The sequence below is a fragment of the Callithrix jacchus genome, chromosome 9, assembly GCF_049354715.1.
Source record: "Callithrix jacchus isolate 240 chromosome 9, calJac240_pri, whole genome shotgun sequence".
NCBI lineage: Eukaryota > Metazoa > Chordata > Mammalia > Primates > Cebidae > Callithrix > Callithrix jacchus.
This window is the reverse complement of record NC_133510.1, coordinates 33,219,206-33,243,694: the sequence shown is the minus strand read 5'-3', so window position 1 is coordinate 33,243,694 and position 24,489 is coordinate 33,219,206. Positions and strand designations below refer to the sequence as shown.

The following is a 24,489-nucleotide window of genomic DNA, read 5'->3' as shown; positions in this document are numbered from 1 at the left end:
AAAAGAGAATTTAAAATAAAAACAAATTGGGGCTTAGAGTTCCCTGGCACCTCAAACTTCGGGCTCCATGACCATAAATCTTCATCCCTCTGCCACAATTCCCTGCCAACTCCCTAATAGTTTCAATTCTTTCATATGTGTGTTTTAAAGTAAGAGAGAATGACATTTTAAATGCTTATGAGCATATTTTCTTTTCTTCCTTTCTTTCTCCTTCCTCTTCTTCTTCTTCTTCTTCTTCTTCTTCTTCTTCTTCTTCTTCTTCTTCTTCTTCTTCTTTCTTCTTCTTCTTCCTCCTTCTTCTTCTTCTTCTTCTTCTTCTTTCTTCTTTCTTCTTTCTTCTTTCTTCTTTCTTCTTTCTTCTTCTTCTTCTTTCTTCTTTCTTTTTTTTTTCTTGAGACAGAGTCTCATTCTGTTGCCCAGGCTGAAGTGAAGTAGCACAATCTCAGCTTATCACAACCTCCGCCTTCTGGGTTCAAGTGATTCTCCTGCCTCAGCCTCCTGAGTAGCTGGGATTACAGGTGCCCACCACCACACCTGGCTACTTTTTGTATTTTTAGTAGAGACAGGATTTCACCATGTTTGCCAGGCAGTTCTCGAATTCCTGACCTCAGATGATTCACCTGCCTCAACCTCCCGTACTAGGATTACAGGTGTGAGCCAGTGCACTCCACGTAAATGCTTGTGAGCATACTTTTCTTTTTCTCTTTTTTTATTTTTTTTTTATTTTATATACTTTTCTATATAGCAGTTGCATCCATGAAAATTGAAGAGTAGGGTGTTTTTAGTTTCAGTTTTGAAGATTGAATTGTATTTAAATTATATTTGTGTTGTTTAGTATGAATAAGAAGTTACCTGTGTTGGTCATTTTTGGCCTAAGTAGAAAGAAAATAAATTATACCTGTGGTCATTTTTTTACATTTTTTCCTTTCCATGTGGCATATTTGTGGATATGAGTGCCTAATTTCCCAAGATTATAACAAGTTGATTCTTACTGTACAAAGTATTTGAATTTGAAACCTTCACTGTGTAATTATATTTGTACATGATGACTTGAAGGCAAAGAAAGCCATTTAACCTGATTTCTATATGGATAGTTCAATGTGTGTTCAGTATGTGAGGAGAATGATTGTTGCTGTTTCTGCTGCTTCTAACAGAAATATAGGATATTATAGTCAAAATTTGACTTAAAGTTATATTTAGGTCGTTCTAATTTAATTAACATGACTTCTTGGCCATCAAAAAATAGAGTACAGAATGCAGCTGCTACATAATTGAGCTGTATGGGATAAATACTGGCTTGAATAGCTGGAGAGGATTCACTGTTTGAGAAAAAATTATAGAGATTTCTTGTCACACCTACACAATGGACTGAATGTTTTTCCTTTTGTTTTTACATATGCTATGCTTACCTTTAAATTATTGCTTCATCTTAATAATAAACTTTTTTTTTTTTTGAGACAGAGTCTCGCTCTGTTGCCAGGTGCCAGGCTGGAGTGCAGTGGCGCTAGCTCGGCTCACTGCAACCTCCGCCTCCTGGGTTCAAGCAATGCTTCTGCCTCAGCCTCCCAAGTGGCTGGGACTACAGACGAATACCACCATGCCATGCCCAGCTAATTTTGTTTTTAGTAGAGACTGGGTTTCACCACGACTGCTAGGATGGCCTCAATCTCTTTTTTCTTTTTAAAGAAAGAAAGAGAAAGAAAAAAAAGAATGAAAGAGAGAAAGAAAGAGGAAGAGAGAACAGAAATCTTGCTCTATTGCCCAGGCTAGAATGCAGTCTAAAAATGGGTATTAAAAACCTCTTTTATGCCAATAAATGTGCTTAACAATGGAGACAGGAAGGAATAAGGGAGGAAAATAACAAACAAGCAGCCAACCAATATTTCATTTAAACCTGTGAAATGCTATGCAATTGCTGAAGAGTGATTTACTTCCAATTTTGTGGTCATTTTTAGAATGGGTGTGATGTGATACTGAGAAAAATGTATGTTTTGTGGATTTGGGGTGGAGAGTTCTGTAAATGTTTATTAAGTTTACTTGTTCCAGGTCTGTGTTCAAGTCCTGGATATCCTTTTTAATTTTCTGTCTCATTGATCTGTCTAATATTGACAATGTGATATTAAAGTCTCCCATTATTATTATGTGGGAGTCTAAGTCTCTTCGTAAGTCATTAAGAACTTGCCTTATGTATCTGGGTGCTCCCGTATTGGGTACGTATATATTTAAGATCGTTAGCTCTTGTTGCATTGATCCTTTTACCATTATGTAATGTCCTTCTTTGTCTCTTTTGGTCTTTGTTGCTTTAAAGTCTATTTTATCAGAGACGAGAACTGTAACACCTACTCTTTTTTTTTTTCCCCCTCTCCATTTGGTTGGTAAATCTTTCTCCATCCCTTTGTTTTGAGTCTTTGTGTATCCTTGCATGTGAGATGAGTCTGGATACAACATACCGATGGGTTTTGGCTTTTTATCCAATTTGCCTTTGCCTGTCTGTGTCTTTCGATTGGGACATTTAGTCCATTTAAATTTAGGATTGGTATTCATATATGTGAGTTCGATACTGCCATTTAATGCTAGCTGGCTGTTTTGCCCATAGTTGATGTAGATTCTTCATTGTAGTGATGCTCTTAACCTTTTGGTAAGTTTTTGGAATGGCTGATACCGGTTGTTCCTTTCTATATGTAATGCGTCTTTCAGAAGCTCTTGTAAAGCAGGCCTGGTGGTGATGAAATCTCTGAGTACTTCCTTGTTTGAAAAAAAAATTATTTTTCCTTCACTTATGAAGCTTAGTTTGGCTGGATATGAAATTCTGGGTTGAAAGTTCTTTTCCTTAAGGATGTTTGAATATTGGCCTCCACTCTCTCTGGCTTGTAGGGTTTCTGCCAAGAGATCTGCTGTGAGTCTGATAGGCTTCCCTTTGTGGTAACCTGACCTTTCTCTCTGGCTGCCCTTAGTATTTTCTCCTTCGTTTCAACCCTGGTGAATCTAACAATTATGTGCCTTGGGGTTGCTCTTCTTGAGGAATATCTTTGTGATATTCTCTGTGTTACCTGGAGTTGAGTATTGTCCTGCCTTGCTAGGTTGAGAAAGTTTTCCTGGATAATATTCTGAAGAATATTTTCCAGCTTGGATTCATTCTCTTCGTCACATTCAGGTACACCTATCAAACATAGATTAGGTCTTTTCACATAGTCCCATATTTCTTGGAGACTTTGCTCATTCCTTTTTACCCTTCTCTAACCTTGCCTTCTCATTTTATTTCATTAAGTTGATCTTCGACCTCTGATATCCTTTCTTCTGCTTGATCAATTTGACTGTTAAAACATGTGCATACTTTGCGATGTTCTCATATTGTGTTTTTCAGCTCCATTAATTCACTTATATTCCTTTCTAAATTGTCTATTCTCATTAACATTTTGTCAAACCTTTTTTCAAGGTTCTTGGTTTCTTTGCATTGGGTTAGAACATGTTCTTTTAGCTTACAGAAGTTTCTTATTATCCACCTTCTGAAACCTGATTCTGTCAATTCATCACACTCATTCTCCATCAGGCCTTGTTCCGTTGCTGATGAGGAGCTGTGATCCCCTGTAGGAGGAGAGACATTCTGATTTGGGGTGTTTTCAGCCTTTTTGCTCTGGTTTCTTCCCATCTTTGTGGATTTATCCACCTGTCGTCTTTGTAATTGCTGACTTTCAAATTGGGTATCTGAGTGGACGTCCAGCTTGTTGGTGATGACGTTTTTTCTGTTTCTTAGTTTTCCTTCGACAGACGCCCCTCCCCCACAGAGCTGGACATTCCCGGGTTCAGCTGTGCTTGCTGTAAAACGCTCAATCCTTAGCACTTCCAATTGCTGTTTTTTTTTGTGGGGGAATTTCCCCGGTGGCAACCCACTGCACCTGCTGAAACAGCGGCGTTGAGATTCATGGCACTTTTCTGCCTGGGAATCTCTCAGTCTGGCTCCCCATTTCAGTTCCCTTTTCAATCAGCTGAATGGGTGACTCTGCCTTCCCGGAGCTCCAAACGCCAACCAAAAGGGCCTCCAGTCCCATATACTCCTCACTGAGAACTGCCGCGCCAGCCTAAAGAGTCACGCTGGCGACCTGTGGGGCTCCTCTGCTGGGAATCTCCTGGTCCCTTGGCAACAAAAATTCGTCTGGAAGTGTGGCGTCCACTCACTCTGTGCTTTCACTGGGCACTACAATCCTGAGCTGCTGCTAGTTAGCCATCTTGGATCTCTCTCCAGTCTCGATCTCTTGACCTTGTGATCTGCTTGCCTCGGCCCCCAAAGTGTTGGGACTACAGGCGTGAGCCACCATGCCCGGCCAGTAATACACTTCTTAAATAGTGTAATCTTGAATGGTACCACTCTTGGACGAGTTTTATTTGACAGTGTGTGTATACCTTTTTATTTAAAAATATATATAAATATGTTTTTATACATTTTAAAATGTGTGTGTGTGTGTTTTCTCCGTTGGTGTTTATTGTTTTGTGGCAAAAATTGTATGAATGTGCAGTGAAGCAAGGTATTTCTAAATGATTTATCTTATTTTATTTTTTTGAGATGGAGTCTTGCTGTGTCGCCCAGGCTGGGGAGTGCAGTGGTACCATCTCAGCTCATTGTAACCTGAGCCTCCCAGGTTCAAACAATTCTCCTGCCTCAGACTCCTGAGTAGCTGAGATTACAAGCATGTGCCACCACACCTAGCTAATTTTTTTTCTTCTGTTCTTTTTTTTTTTTTTAGTAGAAACAGGGTTTGCTATGTTGGCCACGCTGGTTTCAAACTCCTGACCTCAAGTGATCCTCCCATGTTGGCCTTACAAAGTGGTGGGATTACAGGTGTGATCCTGTAATCACCCAGCCTCTAATTGAATTTTATTTTCTTCCCACAGTGTGGAAATTCTCTCATAGGGAAAACAATTTTAGATTAAATCTAATAGAGGAATTGGGTATTTTAACTAGAGTGTGCATGGTTTGTGCATTTGGTTGATGATCACCTTACACAATTTGCATTAAAAAATTTGCTAAGCCAACTATCAGCAAGATTCTGTGTGTATTTTTATATATGAATAATTGATACTGAATACTGAGAAGTTTTATTTGTCAAAAACAAGTATTTACAACAAAGTATTTACATTTAAAAGTGATAATATTGTATTGCCTTTCAGGATGCTGTGTTTTAGTCTTTTTACTATTTTGAAATGACCTTGTAATGTAAACTTTGTTCCCTGGTTGATTTCAGCAGTTGTTTGTTATAATTCACCTTTCTTGTAATTCTAAATCTATTATGGTTTTAATTATAATCTTAAAGGAATAATTTATTGACCCCCCCCCCCCCCCCCCCCGCCTTTGAACAGATTTATTCACTAATATCAGTTACATTGCATATGGATCAGCTGGTTAGGATGATCAAAATGTTTAATTAAAATTTGAACCAAGGCGGTAATATCTGATTTTAGAGTTTGAGATAAATCAGAGATAATTAAAGATCAGCTTTTTCTCAGCCTTACATGGGGAGGCTCTGAAGTAGTTACAAAGGAAGCAGAAGTGGTTCTGTCTTCAAGATAATGGAGGAGGTAGGCAGGACAGAAAGATACATACATTTCTTAAATATTTAGAGCAACCTAGAAAAATTGATTTAGAAAAACTTTACGAAAACTGTCTTTTATTTATGTATTTATTTAGAGACAGAGTTTTGCTTTGTCGCCCAGGCTGGAGTGCAGTGTCCCAATCTCGGCTCACTACAGCCTCCTGCTTCCCAGGTTCAAGCGAATTCTCCTGTCTCAGCCTCCCAAGTAGCTAGATTACAGGCATGCACCACCATGCCTGGCTGATTTTTATTCTTTTAGTAGAGGTGGGGTTTCACAATGTTGTTCAGGCTGCTCTTGAACTCCTGACCTTAAGGGATCCACTTGCCTCGGCCTTCCAAAGTTCTGGGATTATAGGCATGAGCCATTGTGCTGAGCCATGAAAAATATCTTAAACAAAATTTTGAAGAAAATAGAGAAGTAAACAGGGAAACGCAGATGGCATATGAGAGAAGGTAAAATGCTTTAAAATGTATGGTAGATGATATTTTAATGGGTGGTGAGAAAATTTTAGTAGCTAAGATTTTGTTGAATTTAAGTGGATCAGATCTTGGGAAATCAGAGGAGAAGTATACTGGGAAGGTTGGAGTTTTGGTGTGGGACTTTTGTTATTTTGTTTTCTTTTTATTTTTTTAAGGAAGATGGTACCTGTGAGTAGAAAAGTTTAGAATAAAAATAGGCTAGAGGCAAAACAGCTAGAAGGAAAGCTACTATGCTGTGATGTAACAGTGCTGTATTGGCTAAGTCCGTGCTAACGTTACAAGTGTAGAAATAGTGAAACCAGAAAATAAGGCTGCACAACACAGATTTTGTCTCTAATGATATCTCTAAAGGCATATAATCAGTCCTTTTAAAAATACTTCAATAATTTAGCAGTTAATGTTTACAAATGATTTAGTGTTTTTCAGCAAAGAAGTCAAACCATAAATAATTTCTGGACTTTTAAATACTACAACACAAATAACACTGAACTCTGAGAAAGCAAAGTCACATTTTGATGTTTATACTTTTTATTGTGATAGGACACTGAAAATATGTATGAGGAGAAGAATGGTTTAATGCCTTTTTCCAGGATGTGTTTATATTAAAAATTTCTGTCTATGTTGTATCTACATGAGCACATGTTAATCTTGCACGAAGTAAGGTTAAAGGGGAAATGACAGCCTGCTGTTTCCTTTGGCTCTTGTACTAAGTTGGTCAGCCTTCTGACTCTTATCTGAACCAATCAAATGTTCAGTGCTGCTAAAACAAAGATTTTTATTTCTGGTTTTCCCTGTTATTCTTTCCTAAAATTGACTAGTCATTCCAGTTTTGGTCATTATTAGTAACCAAAAAAGTTAACAATGTTGTAAACTAATAGTTCAAGTTTAAAAAATCAATTTTAATAAACATGACATGCACTGAAAACATGTATGGTAAGGTTCATTTGATTTTTAAGGATTTAGAATTTCTTAGTTATAATACTGCCATTTTTACCCTTGTAATTCCTAATAAATAGAAATACTGACTTGTATACCTTAGTACTGGCTTAACCCAAATTATCTGCAAACAATAGACTAATTTAATTTGACTAGAATCCTACCTCAGATTCTTGGCTGTAGGTGAATTCTGTTTTCAAAAAGACTTCTCGAACACAAGATTGATATTTTCATTTACTAAAATTTAATAGCACTGTGCTTAGTGACTAACACCTGGTATTTACCTTGAGCATAAAGTGGAAGTAGCAATATGACTAGTTGATATAATAATGATAGAATGATTCTAACATTAGTCTGTTCATATTTTGTGCACACTATTCTAAGTATTTCTCTGATTCTTGGAAGGAACTCTAATATCATTTGAGAAGTCAGTAGCAGTTTGTATTGCCAACTGGACAAGTCAAGATTAATTTTAATTCATATACCGTTACTCTATGAATTTTACTATAAAAGTATAGACTAGAGAATATCTACACAGATTTTGAATATATGGACTTCCATTTATAAATAATAGTATTTATGGATTTTCCACACTATACATAATGCCTTCAGAGATAGAAGTAAAATAATGAATTATTATTATTATTATTTTTTTTTTTTTGGAAGGGAGGAAAGGAGGAAGGGAGGGAGGAAGGAAGGGAGGGAGAGAAGGGAAGGAAAGGAAGGAAATCAAGCAATGAGAGAGACATTGCCGAACTAGATCTAGAGGTCTACAAGTTGATTTCTTTTTTTTCTTTTTTTGAGAGAAGGAAAGGAAAAAAAAGGAGTGAAGGAGAGGAAGAAAGAGGAAGAAAAAGAGGGAGACAGAACAGAAATGTTGCTTTATTCTAAAAGTAATGGGTATTAATAATGGCCAATCAATGTTTCATTTAAACCTATGAGTAGGTGTGATGTGGTATTGACAAGAATGTATATTTTGTGTATTTAAAGTGGAGAGCTCTATAAATATTTATTGAGTTTACTTGTTCCGGATCTGAGTTCGAGTCCTGGATATCCTTATTAATTTTCTGTCTCATTGAGTCTGAGTCTCTATGTATCTGGGTGTTAGGATCGTTAGCTCTTGTTGTTGCATTGATCCCTTTACCACTATGTCTTTGTTGCTTTAAAATCTATTTTATCAGATACGAGAGTTGCAACTCCTGCTTTTTATTTATTTATTTTTGCTCTCCATTTGGTTGGTAAATCTTTCTCCATCCCTTTGTTTTGAGTCTTTGTGTATCCTTGCATGTGAAATGGGTCTGGATGTAACATGCCATTGGGTTTTGGCTGTATCTTTTGATTGGGGGATTTAGTCAATTTAAATTTAGGATTACTGCCATTTGATGTTAACTGGCTGTTTTAGCCATTCGTTGATATAAATTCTTCTTTATGTTGATGCTCTTTACTTTTTGGTATATTTTTAGAAAGGCTAATACTGGTTGTTTCTTTCTATGTGTAATGCTTCTTTCAGAAGCTCTTGTAAAGCAGGCCTGGTGGTAATAAAATCTCTGAGTTCTTGCTTGTTCATAAAAGATTTTATTTTTCCTTCAGTTGTGAAGCTTAGTTTGGCTGGTTATGAAATTCTGGGCTGAAAGTTCTGTTCTTTAAGGATGTTGAATATTGGCCCCCACTCTCTTCTGGCTTGTAGAGTTTCTGCTGAGAGATCTGCTGTAAGACTGATAGGCTTCCCTTTGTGGGTACCTGACCTTTCTCTCTGGCTGCCCTTAGTATTTTCTCCTTCGCTTCAACCCCGGTGAATTAAACGATTATGTGCCTTGGGGTTGCTCTTCTTGAGGAATATCTTTGTGGTGTTCTCTGTATTTCCTGGGGTTGAATATTGTCCTGCTTTGCTAGTTTAGGAAAATTTTCCTGAATAATATCCTGAAGGGTATTTTCCAGCTTGGATTCATTCTCTCCGTCGCATTCAGGTACACCTATCAAACATAAATTTGCTCTTTTCACATAGTCCCACATTTCTTGGAGACTTTGCTCATTCCTTTTTATCCTTTTTTCTCTATTCTTGTCTTCTCGTTTTATTTCATTAAGTTGGACTTCGACCTCTGATATCCTTTCTTCTGCTTGAACAATTCGAGTGTTTAAACCTGTGCATACTTCTCGGAGTTCCTGCATTGTATTCTTCAGTTCCATTAATTCACTTATATTCCTCTCTAAGTTGTCTATTCTCATTAGGATTTCGTCAAACTTTTTTCAAAGTTCTTAGTTTCTTTACATTGGGCTACAACATGTTCTTTTAACTCACAGAAGTTTCTTATTATCCATCTTCTGAAGCCTGATTCTGTTAATGGGATGCGCTCGTTCTCCATCAAGTCTTGTTCCCTTGTTGATGAGGAACTGTGATCCTCTTTGGAGGGAGAGGCGTTCTGATTTTGAGTATTCTCAGCCATTTTACGCTGGTTTCTTCCCATCATTGTAAATGTATCCACCTGTCGTCTTTGTAATTACCAACTTTCAAATTAGGTCTCTGAGTGGACGTCCAAGTTGTTAATTCCCAGGGCTGAAATATGAGCAACCCACTGCACTGGCCAAAACAGCGGCGTTAAGACTGATGGTGCTTTTCTGCCTGGGACTCTCCAGTCTGGCTTCCTTCTTGAATCTGTAATAGGCGACTCTGCCTTCCCGGAGCTCCAAACCTTGGTCAGTAGGGGAACCAGTCCCGTTTACTCTGCACCGAGGTGCCGGTGAAACCGCTGTGCCAGCCACAAGAGTCGCACTGGCGACCCGTGGAGCTCCTCCACTGGGAATCTTTTGCTCCGTGAGCGATCAAAATTTGTCTGAAAGTGTGGCGTCTTCTTGTTCTCTGAGGTTTCACTGGGAGCTGCAATCCTGAGATGTTAGCGATCGGCCATCTTGGATCGTTCCCCCAAATTATTTTAAATATTAATTAATTTTAACCTACTTTTAATCTACCCAATACAGAAGTTTCTAATTTTAAATTAAGCTATTTATATTAATAATGAATAATTCCTTTTTTCTGGAAAAAACACATCTTGGAAGTATTCAGAGTGTTAATGTATATCACCTAATTGAAAAGTCCCTCTCTGGGAGGAGTATGATTAAGTAGACTGATAATATTCTGTTATCCTATATATGCATATGATGAGCTGAAAGCAGATACATTAGGTTTTTTTTCAGTAGGAGTAGCAATCGCTATATTTCAATAGAAACTTTAAGGATTAGTAATTATTTAGCTTTTACCATGGAAATTTTTTTTTTTGAGACCGAGTCTCACTCTTGCCCAGACTGGAGTGCAGTGGTGTGATCTCAGCTCACTGCAAACTCCACCTCCTGATTCAAGCAATTCTCATACCTCAGCCTCCTGAGTAGCTGGGACTACTGGCATGAGCCATCATGCCCAGCTAGTTTTTGTGTTTTTAGTAGAGATAGGGTTTCACAATATTGGCCAGGCTGGTCTCAAACTCCTGACCTCAGGTGATATGCTCACCTCAGTCTCCCAAATGCTGGGATTACAGGCATAAGCCACTGTACCTGGCCTACCATGGGAAATTATAGCTTATCTTTAACTGTGTTGGAAAATTATAGCTTATATTCAACTATGTTGAATAGAGGCTTGTGAAGCACTTGGTTTTGCAATTACATTGAAAAGAAAATAAATTTGTAACATTATGTTGGCGCTTCTGCCAGTGTTAAAGCAGTGCTGATAGGCAGATAGGTTGCAGTGCAAGTATAATTGCACAGGGCTGCACTGCTCCCAGAAGGCCAGGTAACATCTATTCCAGGAATACCTAGCAGGCTATTATGCTAGGTATCTGGAGAAAGTTTAAAAACATTATAAAACCCACTTAAACTACCTTCAGCAAGTAAAGGCAAAGTACCGAAGATTTGCAGGGGTTTCTCATATAACAGTACAGAAAGCATGTTTAGAACCTGGAACTAGAAGAGCATGAGGCAACTAATTTTCCTCCTTAATTTCCCTCTTTCTTCCCTTGCCTCCTTCCCCCACCTTTCTACTATCTCTGTTTCCTACATATTCCTTGGTAATGTCAACATCATGAGCCCAATTTTTTTATAAACTAGTATACCCTAGGATTCATCTTTATCACCAAAACTCTTAAATCCTGTCTTCTGTAAATACGTGTTTTTCAGTTGGCCTATAATGTAAATACAGCTTCAGGGGCCTATATTAGGAGGTTAGGAAGGGAGCAGCTAAACAGAAACTACTTATTCGCTGGAGCTGTAGGTAATCCTGACCACCCTGCACTAGCACTTTCTGATCCTGTTACCTCCTAGCTTCCCCCACTCTCTTCAACCACAAAAGGGAGATTATAGTGTACATTTTGAAAGTCTCCCAGAAATGCTACATGAGCAAAGACTTATTTTTCTTGAGCTAAGAAGTCACAATATCTTGATACTATGAAAAAATGAAAGTTTTTCTAAATGTACAAAATATTTAAACTGTTTAATGTCACAGAAAACAGAAAACAAAACATAACGTGTACTGATACTACACAATTTTCAGTGTAAGACATGGAGAAATTTTATAGTAGGAAAAATAGCTTCTACTAAAATCAGCTTTCTAATACTGAATCTTTTCCTTAGGTTTTTATTTTTTATTTTATTTTATTTTTTTGAGTTGGAGTCTCTGTCGCCCAGGCAGGAGTTCAGTGACACAATCTTGACTCACTGCATCCCAGGTTCAAGCAATTCTCCTGCCTCTGCTTCCCGAGTAGCTGGGATTACTGGTGCATGCCACCATGCCTGGGTAACTTTTGTATTTTTTTTTTTTTTTTTTAGTAGAGGCAGGGTTTCATCATATTAACCAGGCTGGTCGTGAACTCCTGATTTACCCTTCTCGGCCTCCCAAAGTGCTGGGATTACAGGGATGAGCCACTGCACCCAGCCTCCTCAGGTTTTTAAAATGACTTTTATTTTTTAAAAGTTAATATGTGCATTATAGGTAACTGAAAAACACAGGAAGCAAAGAACAAAGTCATCCATAATTATAAGCAGTTTACAGTTTGATGTGTCCTTCTGGATCTTGTGTGTGTATACGTGATACAGGATTTTAATAATGAAAGAGGTGGGATAGTAGAGGGAATGTTTCTACTGAATCATCTGTCAAAAGAAACTAAGGGAGAACTTGCCTCCCCTTGCAGGATACGTTGAAAATGTCCCACTTCAGCTATAAAATGCTCTTTAACCAACTACAGCATAAGTAGCTTACAGAACAATAATGCTTTTCCCAGCATAGGGCAGATGGCTAACCTGACCTATTTATTTCTATTTATCTTAGTGGCATTCCTGAAGCTATATGGAAAAATAATCCAAATATCAAATTTCACTAGGGAAATAACTTGAATACTTAAAGTACTGTATTAGAAATGAATCACACACACACATCTCATGTAACTTTAGTAACTGACAGTATTAGACATGAAACACACACACACACACACACACACACACACACACCCACACACCCACACACCATGTATTGTCTCATGGTAGTTAGGAATCATAATCAGACAACCTGCCCCTTTCAGCCCCTCCAAGCCAGTTTCTTTATACCAGTCTGCAAAACCAAACAGGTTAATTTATCTTTGCTAAGGATTTAGTTGAGTCATGGCTTCATTTCTATTTTGGATTTAAATAATTATCTTGAGTTGTAACAGCGGTATCATAAGGAGTAAATTTGAAAACTAGGCTGTGAATGTTCATTGTATTAATTACAATTACTTCCTTTAATATCTCTGCTTCACAATTTTAATAAAATAAGGCCAGTAACTCCAGAGTGCTTTTGAGGATTCCTGGTACATAAAATAATATGAAGATCTATATGAAAATGTTAAGAATTGTAACACACAGCCATCCTTAGACATGAAGACCTTTGCTAGGATTCCTTCACATTCTCCTAAAATTCTTCTTGTGTGGTGGGGCTTCCCTGAGTTGAGAACTCAACTTACTGGGCCCAATAATGGTTAAAACTTCTGAAGACATAACTTCCATATCTTCAGAAGATAAGGTGACCTATATATTGAATTGTCTCCAACCTCTTTTGTGGTAGATGAACTGGGAAGGAAATGAAGGTGGGGGGGTCTTGAAATAGCTAAGCTGCTTCCTGCTTAATCACTCCTGCTGATAAATTTCTCTCCTGTTGGAGAGTAACTGGGTGGATCTTGTGCCTTCCAGATTTCTCAAACCAAGGTAAGACTTTTTTTCACTTCAGCAACAGGCTATTGCCAGTTAATTACTTTCTTTTAGCCTTAGATCTAAAATGTGACCTTTTGTACAGTCAGGACATTGCACTTTTATGACAGATAATGTTAAATCATTTCATGAAGACTGGCCTTCTGTGAAATTCTAAAAATTTATTTGAAGTTATTGTGTTTAAAATAAATTTTCGTTGGATAGCTCTCAAATATTTATTTTGTAAGAAATAGATGTATATAAAAAATCAATTCGATGTTTACATTAGAATTTTGCCTTTTTAAACAAAAAGAACAAATCTGGAGGCATCACATTATCTGATTTCAAACTATACTGTAAGATCATAGTCACCAAAACCATCATCGTACTGGCATAAAAACAGGCACAAAGATGAATGGAACAGAATAGAGAACCCAAAAATGAACCTTAATACTTACAGCCAACTGATTTTCGACAAAGCAAGCAAAAATATGAAGTGGGGAAAGGAAACCCTGTTCAACAAATGGTGCTGGGATAATTGGCAAGCCACATGTAGGAGAATGAAACTGGGTCCTCATTTCTCACCTTAGACAAATAGCAACTCAAGATGGATTAAGGACTTATATCTAAGACCTGAAACTATAACGATTCTAGAAGACAACTTTGGAAAAACCCTCTAGACATTGGCTTAGGCAAGGATTATGTGACCAAGAAAAGCAAACATAATAAAAACAAAGATACATAGCTGACACTTACAGAGCTTTTGCACGGCAAAAGAACAGCAGAGTAAACTGACACAGAGTGGGAAAAAATTTTCGCAGTCTGTACATCTGACAAAGGACTAATATCTGGAATCTACAACAAACTCAAACAAATCAAGAAAAAAAAATCACATCAAAAAGTGGGTTAGGGATGTGAATAGACAATTCTCAAAAGTATAAATGGCCAACAAACATGTGAAAAAAATGTTCAACATTGGCCCTGTGTCGTGGCTCACATCTGAAATCCCAGCACTTTGGGACAGCGAGGTGGGTGGATCACCTGAGGTCAGGAAGTCGAGACCAGCCTGGTCAACATGGTGAAACCCCATCTCTACAAAGATACAGAAAATTAGCTGGGTATGGTAATGAGTGTCTGTAACTCCAGCTATTTGGGAGGCTGAGGCAGGAGAATTGCTTGAACCTGGGAGGTGGAGGTTACAGTAAGCTGAGATCGTGTCATTGCACTCCGGCCTGGGGGACAAGAGCGTAACTCTGTCTCAAAAAAAAAAAAAAAAAAATGCTCGACATCACTAATAATCAGACAAGTGCAAATCAAAATTACAGTGTAATACCACCTTACTCCTGCAAGAATGGCCCTAATCAAAAAATCAGAAAATAGTAGATGTTGGCAGGGATGCGGTGAACAGGGAACACTTCTGCATGGCTGGTGGGAATGCAGACTAGTATAACCACTATGGAAAACAGTGTGGAGATTCCTTGAAGAAAGAAAAGTGGAACTACCATTTGATCCAGCAATCCTACTACTCGATATCTACCCAGATGAAAAGAAATCATATGTAAAAGATACTTGCACACATATGTTTATAGAAGCACAATTTGCAATTGCAAAAATGTGGGACCTACCCAAATATCCATCAGTCAATGAGTGGATAAAGAAACCTGTGTGTGTGTGTGTGTGTGTGTGTGTGTGTGTGAAAGAATACTACTCAGCCATAAAAAAAGAATGAATTAATGGCATTCACAGCGACCTGGATGAGATTGGAGACTATTATTCTAAGTGAAGTAACTCAGGAATGGAAAACCAAATGTCTAATATGTAGGAGCCAAGCTATGGGGGATGCAAAGGCATAAGAAAGACACAGTGGACTTTGGGGACTCCGGGGAAAAGGTGGGAAGGGGGTGAGGGATAAAAGACCACAAACTTGGTGCAGTGTATACTGCTCAGGTGGTGGGTACACCAAAATCTCACAAATCACCACCATAGAATTTACTCAGGTAACCAAACATCAAACATCACCTTTTCCCCAATAACCAATGGAAGTTTTAAAAATTTAATTAAAAAAAATAAAAAATTTTGCCTTTTAACCTTTTTTTTTTTTTTAAATAAGGAACTTTCTAAGTGACAAATAACTTCTTTTAGGGAGCTGAATTGCCATCTTAAACTGTGATTGTTTCATTATGATGGATGTTTTGGATGTGACTTGGGAAATGTCCAATTAAGCCTATCCCTCCTTGCTTTTATTAAAGAATATTTTTTTATTCTTAGACACGAGAATATAAAAAAACCAAATGAAGTTTTATATTGCAAAATATTTGTACCTATTTTCTCAGCAGTTAGAATTTTAAAGCCTGGTTTATTATGTATTTAATTGCCTTTCATCTTGTGTTCATTATGAATATTTTTCTTTAGATTTATCCTTTTTATATGTTTTGCATCTTAGAAGTTCTTTTCCCAAGCCAGTAGTTGACACTGAACACAAAATTACTTTTCCTGGCTTACTAAATTAGATTTGAAGGGGATATTGAAGAATGACTACATTGATTTTTTTTTTTACCTAATCAACAGTCTTTAGTTGTTTGTTTATTCCTTGTTGAATGAGAGAAAAATTGTCTACAGTGTTTCTATCTTATTTTAAGTCTAAGAATTTGGTCTTTGCCTTACTGCTCATGTCTAGTTCCATTTTGGTTCCAGGCTATTATCTTTTCCAAAACCCCTATATTCCAAAAATTTATTACTCTTTAAACACACCATGCCTTTTTTTTCTAAGGTACATAGAATAGTTCACGCTGTTTCACTACTTTCCTCAACCCCATGATCTTTAATTTGAAAAAATTACAACACTTTGTATTTATCTTATGACATTTACTGTATTCTGCCTTGTTTTTTGGTTATTTTTAATCTGTTGGTCTTTTTACTAGAATGTAAAGTCCTTGAACAGAGCATGTTGTATTCTGACGAATTCCAGTGCCTTAATGTAGAACGTGAGCTCTAGTTGTGTGGCAGGCACATTTATCTGTCGTTCACATTCATGTCAGCATTTGCAGATTGATTAATATCTAACCCATATTGATAATATGCAAAGCTCATCCCCCAGGGTCAAAGCAGAACAGATCCATCTTCATTTTATTTTGAAAATTTTCAAACATGAAGAAAAGCTGAAGGAATTGTCTGGTGCACACTATATAGACCTGTGACCTAGATTCTAAATTAAGCTTTTATTCTATTTGTTTTCACTTATCTTTCCATTTCTGGATATAATAAGAAATATGTATTTGGCCTCTGCCCCTATTTCTTGGCACACAGCTTCTAGAAACGTTGGAATCTTAAACTGATAAGAGACTTTCTGTATGTGAATGAGGTAACCCATAGCTGGGGGAGCTCCTGGACAGGCTCTGTTTAGGGGCTGGTTGCCCAGGTGTTTAGAGTTGGAACTTTTCGGTCTACCCCCTTGACCTTTGAAGGGGTGGAGAAGTACTGAAGGTTGAACTGTTCACCAAAGGCCAATTACCTAATCAATTGTGTTTTTGTGACAGGTCTTCGATTTTAGCTGCTCTCCCCGCCGCTGCACCCCGCCCCCACCCCTACAGTTGACACTTGAACAACTTAGGGATTTGTGATGCTGTCCCCACCTTGCTCCCAACAGTTGAAAATTTAAGTATAACTTTTGACTGCCTCAGAACTTAACTACGGATCACCGGCTGTTGAAGAAAGCCCTACCAATAGTCAATTAACACATATTTTGTATGTTATATATATTACATATACTGTATTCTTTTGTTTTTGTGACAGAGTACCCAGATTGGAGTGCAGTGGTATGATCTCAGCTCACTGCAACCTCCGCCTGCCTGGTTCAGCCAATTCTTCTGCCTCAGCCTCCTGAGTGGCTGGGATTACAAGTGCCCACCACCACGCCCAACTAATTTTTATATTTTTAGTAGAGATGGGGTTTCACCATGTTGGCCAGGCTGGTCTCAAACTCCTGACCTCAGATGATCCACCTAACTTGGCCTCACAAAGTGCTGGGATTACGGGCATGAGCCACTGTGCCTGGCCCATATGCTATATTCTTTTTGTTTTTTTAAGATCAAAAAATTTTTTTTGCTACCTGCATACAAAAACATATTGCACATCAAGCAACCGAAATGAAAAGAAGAAAAAGATACTCTACTCACATGTAATTTATGCAGAATAAAATTCCTGGAAATTGATGTTTTCAGTAGTTCAGGTTATGTCTGAATGGACATGACTAATAATTTAGCTTAGTGTTTTAACAAAAGCTACGTTTGATTTTCAGATACTGTACACTTTAATAAATAAGCTAAACAAAGCCTCAAGGCAGAACAGTCACTGCCAAACATCACCCAGTGTTCCTGCAGAGAAAAGTTTAACAAATGTATTCCAGTGGTCTGCAGATTTTCTCTACATACAGCATTTAAAAAACACATTGAAACAGACCATTTCCAGACTAAACTAATAAAGAAATTACAACTCAGTGCAAAATATTTTAGAGTGCATTTCATTTTGGTTTTCCTCAGGTGAAGAAGTGGTTGCATATTAAAAATGTAACAAAAGCAACTAATGCTTTCATCAAGAATGTTACCTTAGGGATCCCACCCCACTCACCATCCCCCACCTCGCCATACTTTGAAAACAAAATAACATTTCCTGTAGCCAGCAACTGTTTTTTCATGGTACATATACTATTCTCAAAACACATCTGATGATATATTTTATAACATAGTAGATGTCAAAGTACCTTTAAGATATGATTTCTTCAGGATCCCTCCCCCTTTTGAATTCCAAATGGAGGAACTGAAAGTGGGATGTAAAGATGGGCGATCCATATTCTATCTTTGGCAAGCTTGTACAAGCACTACTGTAAATGTAATGTAAAGGAACTGTAAACTAGGAGCTTCTTCAGTTTATGAAACACCATTCAGGACTGCTACTTCTTCAGTGTTTTCTTCTTTTAAGGTATTAATCTTCTCCTAGAGTACACTATAGCTTAGAAATGTCATCTCCAGAAGCACTAGTTGGGCCATTTATTGCCTTTTCTGAAGGATCATGCTCTTCAGTCACCTATTTTACCTAGCCCATTTTCATTAACTAAAGCTGTATCAGATTCAGTCATTCCATCCATCAGAACAGCATCTTCACCAGTTAGTACTGTGATGAGATTCGCTGGCATCAGTGTCTGCAATCTGATCTGATTCTGTATTATCAAGTAAGCAGTATGGATTGCTGTCTGGATCTTTGAGCACAGAACTGATGGGGGATTTGCCACCAGGATCTACACCCCCTGAAACACTTCTGCCTCTTCCTCCAGGGCTCCTGCAGTCATGCTGATGTTGGCAGTCTTGATCATCTTCTCCTGCCAATGTCCAATCATCCAGCTTGTCTTTACACTCAGATTCTGCTACAGAGGGGTTAGCTCAGAATTTGTACCATAACGAGAAGTATAATTATGGCCCCAATGACCTCTGCCTCTTCCACTGTAAAACTTAGAACCAATCTTTGTATGCAGGTTTTTGTGTGGACATGTTTTCAACTTATTTGGATAAATACCTAGCAGTGGGATTGCTGGATTGTATGGTAAGACTATGTTTTGCTTTGTGAGAAATTGCTGGACTGTCTACCAAAGTGGTTGTACCATTTTGCATTCCCACCAACAACGAAGGAGAGTTGTGGGCTCTACCTTTTTGACAGAAATTGGTGGTGTCAGTGTTTTGGATTTTAAGCATTCTAATAGGTGTATAGTGGTATCACGCTACTCATGATTGTTTTAATTTTTAGTTTCCTAATAATAAATGATGTTGAATATTTTTCCTATGTTCATTTGCCACCTGAATGTCTGCTTTGGCAAGGTGCTCATTCAGATTTTTTGCCTTTTTTATAATTGGATTAGTTTCTTAGTTTGTGTTATAAGTTCTTTCTATATTTTAGATACCAGTTTTTTATTCCATATGTGTTTTACAAATATTTTCTCCCAGTCTGTAGCCTGTTTTTTCATGCCCTTACCAGTGTCTTTCACAAAGCACAAATTTTTAAATTTTAATGAAATCCAATTTATTAGATTTTTTCTCGGATTGTTTTGATGTTGTATTTAAAAGTCAGGATCATCTAGATTTTTCCTCTGCTGTCTTCTAGAAATATTATAGCTTGGCATTTATATTTAGGCCTAGGATCCATTTTGAGTTAAACATCTTTTTGAAAGTTATAAGATCTGTGTCTAGATTATTTATTTTGCGTACAGATATCCAGTTCAAGCACTGCTCATCTTGCTGAAGTTCAGTGAAGTCTTGAACTTAACTGTCAAGGTGAAGACTGTCTTTTCTCCATTGAATTACTTCTGCTCTGTTTTTAAAGATCAGTGTACTCTATTGGTATGGGTGTGTATCTGGACTGTCGGGTCCTTGGTCTTTCTTTCTGTTCTTCTGCCAGTGGCATACAGTCTTGATTACTGTAGCTTTCCAGTAAGGCATTTTGTTTGTTTAGAGACAAAGTCTCACTCTGACGCCCAGACTGGAGTGCAGTGGCATGATCTCGGCTCACTGCAACCCCCGCCTCCCATGTTCAAGTGATTCTTCTGCCTCAGTCTCCGGAGTATCTGGGACTACAGGCATGAGCCACCATGCCTAGTCATTTTTGCATTTTCAGTGGAGACAGGGTTTCACCGTGTTGGCCAGGCTGGTCTCAAACTCGTGACCTCAGGTGATCTGCCTGCCTCAGTCTCCCAAGGTGCTGGGATTACAGGCATGAGCCACCTTTATAGTAAGTTTTGAAATTGGATAGTGTGAGTCTTTTGATTTTTTTCCTTTTTTTCTTCCGTATGATATTCAGTATTATGTGTTTCCCACTTTTTTATATGAACTTTAAAATCAGTTTGTCAGTATTCACAAAATTAATTACTGAGATTTTCACTGAGACTGTTGAAATTTTTATAGGTCAAGTTAGGAAGCATGTATATTTTAACAGTATTGACTCTTCCTGTCAATATGGTGCATCTGTCTATTTAAATCTTATTTATATGTTACTTATTGATTTATATTGATATATTTATGTAGTTTATATTTTATTTACATTCTGTTTATTTACATTGTCTTTCATTAGTATTTTATAGTTTTCCTTATATAAATCATATTTATATATATATATTTTTTAATTGAGACAGAGTTTCGCTCTTATTACCCAGGCTGGAGTGCAATGGCACGATCTTGGCTCACCGCAACCTCCGCCTCCTGGGTTCAGGCAATTCTCCTGCCTCAGCCTCCTGAGTAGCTGGGATTATAGGCACGCACCACCATGCCCAGCTAATTTTTTGTATTTTTTAGTAGAGACGGGGTTTCACCATGTTGACCAGGTTGGTTTCGATCTCTTGACCTTGTGATCCACTCGCCTCGGCCTCCCAAAGTGCTGGGATTACAGGCTTGAGCCACCGCGCCCGGCTATTTTGTTAGATTTATACTTAAGGATTTCTTTTCAGTGCTAATATAAATATTGTTGTATTTCAATTTCAAATTTCATTTGCTCATTACTGGTACATAGGAATTAATTGACTTTTGTATATTAAAAAATCCTGTATTCTGCATCCTTGTATCCTGTAACCTTGCTATAATCACTTATTTGTTCCGGTGGTTTTTTTGTGTTATTTAGAAGTGTGTTGTTTAATCTCCACATATTCTGAGATTTTTCAGCTAGCTTTCTGTTGTTGATTTTATTACGATATCTATTACTTCAAATTTAAGGTTTGTTTTATGGCCCAGAATGTGGTCTAACTTGGTTAATAAGCCAATGAGAACCTTAGAATAACATAAAGAGTTGAAAACAGGACTTACTGGACCCAAATCAAGGTGTCTACAGCACTGCATTTCTTCTGGAGGCTCTGGGGAGTATATGTTCTCTTACCTCTCCCAATTTCTAGAGGTCACCGACTTCCCCAGGAGCTGGAATTACAGATGTGTGCAACCACACCCAGCCAATTTTTTGTATTTTTAGCAGAGACGAGGCTTCACCATGTTGGCCAGGCTGGTCTTGAACTCCTGACCTCAGGTGATCCACCCACCTCCACGTCCCAAATTGCTGATATTATAGGTGTGAACCACCGCACCTAGCCACTAAACAGAATTTGTTATCTGATCATGATTCAAACAAACAAATCTAAAGTTAGGGGCTCAGAAACTTTTTTCTTCCAATGAACAGTCATTGATATGTCTTCTTCAGCCTTTGTTCTTATTCTCATCTCTAGTCTGATGTCCTTTGAGTAGACAAATGCCATGCGAAACTTCTACATTCAGTAATGTGGTATGTTAGTGTTTCACTTCCTATTCAACTTTTCAGCAAATCTCAAAGATAGAGGTTTAAATGGCCTCTGGCAATAGTGACAATGCAAGAGCGAGAGAGGTTTGACTGTAATACTGTGTCTCTGGTTTAGATGTCATCATCATCATAATTCTGCCAACTCAGTCAGCTAAGTATTTGGTTAATTATTTTCATTCTCAGCTAACCAGAATGTACTTTACCTTTTTAGGTTTACCGACAAGACTGTGAAACTTTCGGGATGGTGGTGAAAATGCTGATTGAAAAAGATCCTTCATTAGAAAAGTCTATACAGTTTGCATTGAGGCAGAATTTACATGAAATAGGTGAGCGGTGTGTTGAAGAACTCAAGCATTTCATTGCAGAATATGATACTTCCACTCAAGATTTTGGAGAGCCTTTCTAGATTTTTTTGCTCAGGCAAAAAATAAAGGTTTCTAAAATTTTTTTCTCCTGGATTGTGTAAATTCTTAATACATGGATTTTTTGTGATGCAGAGAATTACATTATGATAGTTGACCACAATTTAATATTAAGTAAAAATCTAAAATACTCTGCTTAAAATCTTTAATTAGAATTTTTGTATTTTTTGTAGAGACAGGGTTTCACCATATTGGTCAGGCTGGTGGTCTCTAATTCCTGGCCTCAAGTGATCCGCCTGCCTTGGCCTCCCAAAGTGTTGAGATTACAGGCATGAGCCACTGTGCCCTGCCAACACATGATACCACATGAAAATATTAGAATTCTGAGTTGTGATTTTATTTACTTGCTTGCTTTTTCTTAGGCTTTGTAACTTGTCATATGTTAAAGTGTACTATCCTAATAAACTGAATACTTTGGTATCTTAGAGAATATTTGCTTTGAGAATAATTCTCATTCAATGATAAAACAGAGCACTTAATTCTCTAATAGACACCTCAGAAAAAAATCCATTTTTCCAAGTAATGAACTCAGTGTCTTTTATTACAATAATCATGAAACTCCTGGTGTTCTCACTGATGTATGTTTTAAATAATACCATATACAAGACTAATAAATAGAGGCAATTTGAGGTGGAAGATGAGGGATATTTTAAGTTTGGGACTTCTCCAAAAAAAAAAAAAATTTGATCAAAAGAGGAAAATTTTGGAATATGCCTGGAATAGTGGAATTTTATTTATAAAAAAAAATTTTGTTATTGGCCCATACTTTGCATTTCAGGAAACAAGGTGATTGTAACATGTCCATGATTAAACTATTAGCAGATTATTCCTGTGTTAATCTCTGTATTCTAATGAGTTCTTTGTTCCATTCTGCTGCTTTTTAGAGGTTCTTGTTTTGTCAAAAGTGTTCTTGAAAGAAACAAAGCGAGTGGGCAGTTAGCATAGCACAGCTACCCCTTACTAAGCAGTCTATGGAAACAACCCCCATCCAAATCACCGGTTAGTTAAACTGGGACAATTAGGATATTCCACTCATTTCCTGCTCACTTCAGCAGCCCCGTGGCATTGAGCCAAAATATACAACTCTGTGTTATTAGTGAGGAAACTTTAAAAATCATGTTTGTTATTACTTACTACCTAATTTCAATATCCTCCCATCCTCTTTCCATTTCTATTCTCTCTCACTTGAATTCTGGCATTATTTTTAGTGGTCTTGACTGATAATACCTACCCTAGAGTACATAAAAATTATATTTAAAGTAGAAGTAGCAGTATGCATAATTTTAACAAATCCTGTAACAGGTGCCTCAAAATACGTATTGTGTCATTCCACAAATTTAAAAACTAAGGACAATAATTATTTTTTTAATTTTCTAAATGAGACCACCTTGGATTTTTATTTTTGCCATTTAGATGTTATACTTATTTAACTTTTATAAAACGTAAGCCAAGCTAAATCCCATGTAATAACTCTGGGATTCTTCCTTCATATGAGCAGTGATTTTGTTACCTGTAGGAGATTGGTCAGGGAGGTGGGAGAAATTATAGGGAGAGAATGCAAATCTTCTTGAAAGGTTGGAAGGTTTTGCAAAAGCTTTAGGAGAGAATAAAAGCTGAAGGCAGCTAATTCTCTTACCCTGAGGCTAAGGGCAAGGGGTAGGTAACAAGGGAGTATAAAGGTAAGTTCGTTTGCTTATGTCTCCGAAAATCACCCTTAGATCATCCACGTGCAAGACTGCTCCCTGGAAGGAGGGGACAACAATGTTAATTACCCCAAAATTGTGTTGGCTCCAGGCCTTTGTCATTAAATCTGTACTGAGTAAATACCAGCGGCTCTGGCTTATGGGACTGCTCTCTCTTTGGCAACTCTAAGCTGACAGTCCCCTAGTGCTCTTTCACAGCCTGCCTGTGTCTGAGTATTTCTTTCATTCGTCGCTCGGCCAGAGTCTGCAGGACAGACTCAGCAGCTGGCGCCCCATGTGATGAATGCTGCAACGGATCATGTCGGAACCCTCAAAAATGAAGGTGAAGAGACTGCACAGTCAGTAAGTCATTGGTCCTGCTCGGGATTTCCAAGTTTGGGGGAATTTTCAAGCTAGGGTTTATCATGAGACAAGAGTTATCCGCACAACAGTATATGAAAGTATTGAAACAATTGCTTAAAGCTAGTGGAGCCTGTTTCACAGGCTCAATTAAGGGAGCTAATGCAAACTGTTGTTGTTCCCTATAACTCATAGTTCCCAGAAAAAGGCATGCTGGACCTAGAGCTCTGGGAACAAGTGGGGAGAAATCTTAAATGATAACATGTAAAAGGGCAGTGGGTCCCAGTAATATCTTCAATGTTAGGGGCCTTAGTTAGGGCTGCTTTGGCCCTGCTGTACACAGAAGAGCCTAAAAGGGAAAGGAGGAGGAATCATCACCTATGTTATGGCCTCCTCCTCCCTGAGCCCCCTCCCTCAATAAATTGGGGAAAAGGCAAGGGTACACTATAGCTATGGGACCCTGTCTTAGGCAAGAGGCATTAGAAGGGGAATTCCTGT

The 24,489-nt window shown here is 37.8% G+C and overlaps 1 protein-coding gene and 1 pseudogene across 50 annotated transcripts in view; one reads left to right on the top strand and one right to left on the bottom strand.

Moving 5' to 3' along the window:
- PPHLN1 (periphilin 1) overlaps nt 1-24,489 on the top strand; it is a 164,777-nt gene that overhangs the window by 134,272 nt on the left and 6,016 nt on the right. For 38 of the 50 annotated variants that reach the window (XM_078338894.1, XM_078338897.1, XM_009003620.5 and 35 more), the window contains 2 exons: nt 21,739-21,853; nt 23,894-23,994. In XM_078338894.1, coding sequence (XP_078195020.1) covers nt 21,739-21,853; nt 23,894-23,994 — 216 coding nt within the window. Of the gene's footprint in view, nt 1-21,738; nt 22,776-23,893; nt 23,995-24,489 lie in introns of those variants that run through there. The other 12 variants (XM_009003622.4, XM_035255787.3, XM_009003619.4 and 9 more) reach the window with 2 other exon arrangements.
- LOC144577727 (RNA-binding protein FXR1 pseudogene) lies at nt 18,058-21,079 on the bottom strand (annotated as a pseudogene).